The 4,954-nt window shown below is 39.2% G+C and overlaps 1 protein-coding gene across 1 annotated transcript in view; it reads right to left on the bottom strand.

Annotated features, from left to right (window-relative positions):
* The window catches only part of LOC104944543 (highly divergent homeobox-like), a 4,356-nt gene extending 4,205 nt beyond the window's left edge, over positions 1-151 (bottom strand). The window contains exon 1 of the mRNA XM_010770091.1: positions 137-151. Coding sequence (XP_010768393.1) covers positions 137-151 — 15 coding nt within the window. The remainder of the gene's footprint in view (positions 1-136) is intronic.
* Positions 152-4,954: the final 4,803 nt, after the last annotated feature.

Consider the following 4,954-nt stretch of genomic DNA (forward strand, 5'->3'; position numbering starts at 1 on the left):
TTTTTTTCAAAAATTTTTAATAACTAAGCTTTATTATAATATGTCATGATAATGCAGACTCCAGAGACACAAAAGTATATTTAAACCCGGAGACACACACACACACTTGCTCGTAAAACACACGCTACGCGCTCACTCTCGCGTGGTCCATGGCCTCTAGCAACACAATCGGAAGACTCACGATCGCCGATGCGATTGCCTATATTCGCTCGAAAAGTTGTTGTTTCCACCTCCTCTCCGAGAGACAGTCTTACTCTCTGAGTCCACTCGATTCCTGAGAGTCACAATAGAGGTCACCCAGAGTTTGCAAAACCAGGTGGTAATTACATTTGTTAATAACAGCTCCGGTGGTGCAAATATACTAGTAATATCAATATTTTTTATTCCTTATTTATTTTTTTTGTCCATACTTATGATATACTGTAATTTTCTTATTGCAATTTTTCCCTACTAAACATTTTATAGGTATATTCTTGCATTTAGACAAATGTCAAAGACAAAGTTTACCACAACCTCTACATAGGTATCTAGAGAAAGGACAACGAGAGTTTCTACGTTGGTCTAACTACGAAAATTGCAAGTATAAATTCTTAGAAGGGTCCCCTCGAACGGGGGACTGGAATGGATACACTCAGGTGTGTGGTGGATTTATTTTTATTGTGAAATGGGGACGTAATGGGATATACGGCACTCGACTAATAGCTCGGAGAGTAACATTGTCAGCGCCATGTGACACACACACACACACCCCTAACACTATGTCATTCTTTAAAGGTGACATCGCTGGTCATGTAATTACCCTTTGGGATTTACAAACTCGCGGGGGAGCATACTTTGCAGGTCGATGGGTGTCGTGGGGGTTTTATCTTAGAGACCGCCGGCGGTGACTCGGACTGATAAAACAACCCCCGGGCTGAAAAATAAAAGAGGTTTCCCCCCCGGATGTCTTTTTCAAACCTCTTGTGTGACGTATATACCCTACTTAATTTATAGATAGATCCGACAGAATATAAGCAATTCACCGAAGTGCCTTAATCGAACTTCGAGTATTAGGTAACACACAACAAAAAATACGGTGTCTCATTACCTAATTGAGTGACACGGAAAATGGGGAAATTGGTTACGTAAATTATGTATCAACACTTAGTAGATCACCAATAACGTTCCCTTGTGTAAAGTCGCCGTCACCGAAAGTTTACCTACTGGATCTTTACCATCCGTGTTGTTTGTGTACTAACCTATCACAATAACTATTATTGTGCACCGAACAGAGTCAAATAATATGAACTGACTGTCGGACAAACATACAAAATGTCGGGTATTACGAAGTACGAAGAAAAAGTTTACGACATTACAATAAATACTGTGTCAAATCTGACAACCAGATGTCAAACCTACTTTGACTATTTCTAAGGAATAGCAGATAATGAACATTCATGTCTTCGTACGAGTTATCACTGTACCTATCTAATTAATTAAACAGAAAAATAAATTGTGAAAGCCCAACAGACAGAAAAGAGGAGAGGCGTCGGTGTATTGGGCCGTCACACGGTCCATGTACTCCGTGGCTACTCATTGTTTTGTTTCAAACCACGAATTGATCTTTGTTACCTCCGAAACGACCCTAGACGGTACCGACGGGTAAGGGGAGGTCAATCGTCTTACCTACGCACCGTGTCTTCCTGCCCGGACGTCTTAACACTCATATATAGTTCACAACATAAGGCTTTTCTCGGGATCATAATTAAATTTTATAACCATTTTTCCTCCTGGTCTCTCGCGCCCCCCCTGTCATGCCTCTGCGCCCCCCTGGGGGGGCGCGCCCCCCACTTTGAGAACCACTGCCATATAGGGACATTATTTTGTCACAGCAGCAGTGTAGTCAAGTCAAGCATTACACATTAGTTAATTATTAACATTAACAGCAAAAGTTTTCATTTTCACAGTAGAACAGACACTTATCACAAGAGTATCTAAATAATACAAAATATAAAGAATAGACAATAAACAATTTCACTAAACAACAGCAATATATAGAAATATAGACATTGGGAAATTAGAATTGTGCAAAGTAGCTGTTGTGCAAATTGTTCTTGTTTATAGAAAAGGATACACTTAACAATCAAAGCAGAAGTGAGTATTATGTAGTTGTAACATTCTTAATAGTAATAAATGTGTGTATAAACAATGAAGAGCCGGTGACAGTCAAAGAAGCTTGAGCTAGCTTGTAGCTTTATATGTAAAGACAACAGCTATTCTTATAAAAGGGGTCCATTGTTATGAAAACGAGTTACACATGTGTGTTGTGTTTATACACAAAGTAAACGAGGGAGGAAAAAGAGAAACCAGCCCGGTTAAAATAAAAACTCTTGTACTATCACAAAGCTGGAAACTCGGTGACTAAGTTTGAAAAACAGCAGTAGCCTACTAGGCTTTGATAAAGACAGAAATGTCACATACGGGATTGTTGTGCAACCAATAGGCATCCAGCAGCAGGTTTATTTTTGGCAGGCTGACTGCGCATGGCTACAGTCAATATGGAGACATTACTGAGAGAATTAGCGAACAAATTGTGTTCACGTCAGATAAGTATGCCAGCCAGACAGCAGCATGGGGACTCAGAAACACTATTTCCACACAGGAAGCACATGCTGTAACTTTACGACTGCGAGCCAGACAGTAAACAAACTGGGTAAGCGCCGCATTCATCTCCACAATGGCCGTACAAACAGCTTAGCTTGCAGGCCCGGGCGGCCATATCCGAGTCAGCTAACGTTAGCTAGCCTTAGCATAGCTTTCCCTATGGATAGCTGCAGCTAAACTTTTCCTTAAAATCTCTGATTTCCCGACCCTGGCATGAGCATTCTCGCAAACCTTGCAGTCGAGAAGGCACGAACAAGAACAGCCGGGGTATTCCCGAAGTGAAAAAGTAAAACCACTTTCCTACTTACCATTTCTGATGTCAAAATCAGACGGACGTTCAAATTCAGCAGATTTCTTCACCAGTCCCGTTTGCTAGACAATGAAATCAGAACGTCCGATCATCAATTCTAATCATGATTGTGACGTGTTTTCAGACAGGAGCCAATGGGAACTCGAGATCATCGCTCTGACATTTGGAAAGGGCTGAAAATTGAGCGAAGACCCGCCCACCATTGACTTTGTTCAGAAGCTGCTGGAGGAGGAGGAGGTCACAGACATGGAAGCAGCCCAAATGTTGGATGTGAAATGGTCTGTGTCCTCATCACCTTTTTAATAACTGAAAATGTGCAGGGATGTACAGTAGGTGCTGCAAATGTTGCCAATGTTTAAAAGGACAATGCAGGATACAACAATCACTGTCAGCAAATGCTATTTTTAGATTGCTATCTGAAACTTTTCATCAATATTTTGACTTGTATTGACAGCAAAAGGTTGCAAATGAGTGATGTTTTTCCAAAATGGTAATGATAAATGTTTAAATCAGCATTTTGAAATGATTAAATCAAATCACATTCACATTACATTCAAGTATACTATACTGACATTGTAAGTATTGTACAAATAGTCATGCAAGTGAAACACATTTCATTTAAATATAATACATTTTAATTTAAGTAATCATCAGTAGTACAGTACTTTGAAATACCTCAATCAACACTTTATCCCTAAAGATCTATTTATCCTGAAGTAAATGAGTTGTACCTTCTGCAATAAGACTGGCTTATGTACTTTTGTATTACAGTATCATTTTGCCATTTTTGATGCAGGATGCTTATACTATATCAGGACGAGAGACCGACAAAAAGACAACACGTATAAAGAATGGGGCAGTAAATCGCTCCTTAGAGTCGGGTAGAAACAGACGTTTGGTTCCTCAGGAAGCACCTTGCCAACAACATAAACACAAACTGTGAACAACCATATTATCATTCAAAGGACTTGCAAGACATTATTGTTGCTTTGTAGAACATCCCTATATATCTGTTTACAGGTTTTTGATAGAGCTACATGTACTTCTGAATTTTAAAACCAATTGTTTTTGTTTCTGAGTTCTGTTTGAAAGAAAAAAAGTAAGTTGTTCTATAACCACTGTGTTTTGTGACCTGTTCCTCTATATGTAGGCTTTGCATGCTTTTTGGATCACATATTTATTTCTAAAGTATTCCAAGATGCACACAATTAAATCCACAGGCAAGTAAACGAGCACCACTTGTTCATGTCCTCAGGACATGAATCGATCCACACAAAATGAATAAATTATTCTTTTATTTTCAGTATTCTTTTTTGCTTGAAAAATGAATGCAATTAGAGGATTTCTTGCCTTCATATGCTATTTTAAACTGAATATTGTGGGTATTCGGACATTAGTTAAAAAAAAAAAACATTACGTTTGACTGTGAAGTTGTGATGGGCATTCTTATTTATATTTTTGTGATTAGTAGACTAAACGAAGATTGAATAACTGAAAACATTATTGTCAGATTAATAGATTCCTTGTGATGTATACAATGTCATTTGTAAATAATAGTTGTATGGAAAAAAAATTATGAAAATGTTCTCGCTTGTTTTTTTATGATTTTTCTCTTTGTTTTGAGGTATCTTTCTATCTATCCATCTATAATTAGTTCATACAAACTACCTGCTTCTTGCTGCATCTCCTTGTGTATAAAGTCAACCTTAGGTGGATGGTGCGTGGTGTGTGTGTGCGTGTGCTTGTGTGTGCTTGTGTGTATGTGTGTGGAGGGGATTCTGCTCTAATCCATGACGTCACCTGTGTCCCAGGTGCGCAGCAGGGGGCGCTGTTCCTCACAGCTGAGCTCTGATAAGCAGCAGCGCCTGACAACTGATGCTGATCTCCTCATCTACAGATGGTGAACTTAAAAAAACAGCTGATGAGCATTACCTTACACTGTGGTGTGGCACGCGCTGCCAAAAGGCACACATATCACGCAGGCAACCACAAACTATGAGT

The sequence above is a fragment of the Notothenia coriiceps genome, unplaced genomic scaffold, assembly GCF_000735185.1.
Source record: "Notothenia coriiceps isolate Sejong01 unplaced genomic scaffold, NC01 NC01_scaffold00008341, whole genome shotgun sequence".
NCBI lineage: Eukaryota > Metazoa > Chordata > Actinopteri > Perciformes > Nototheniidae > Notothenia > Notothenia coriiceps.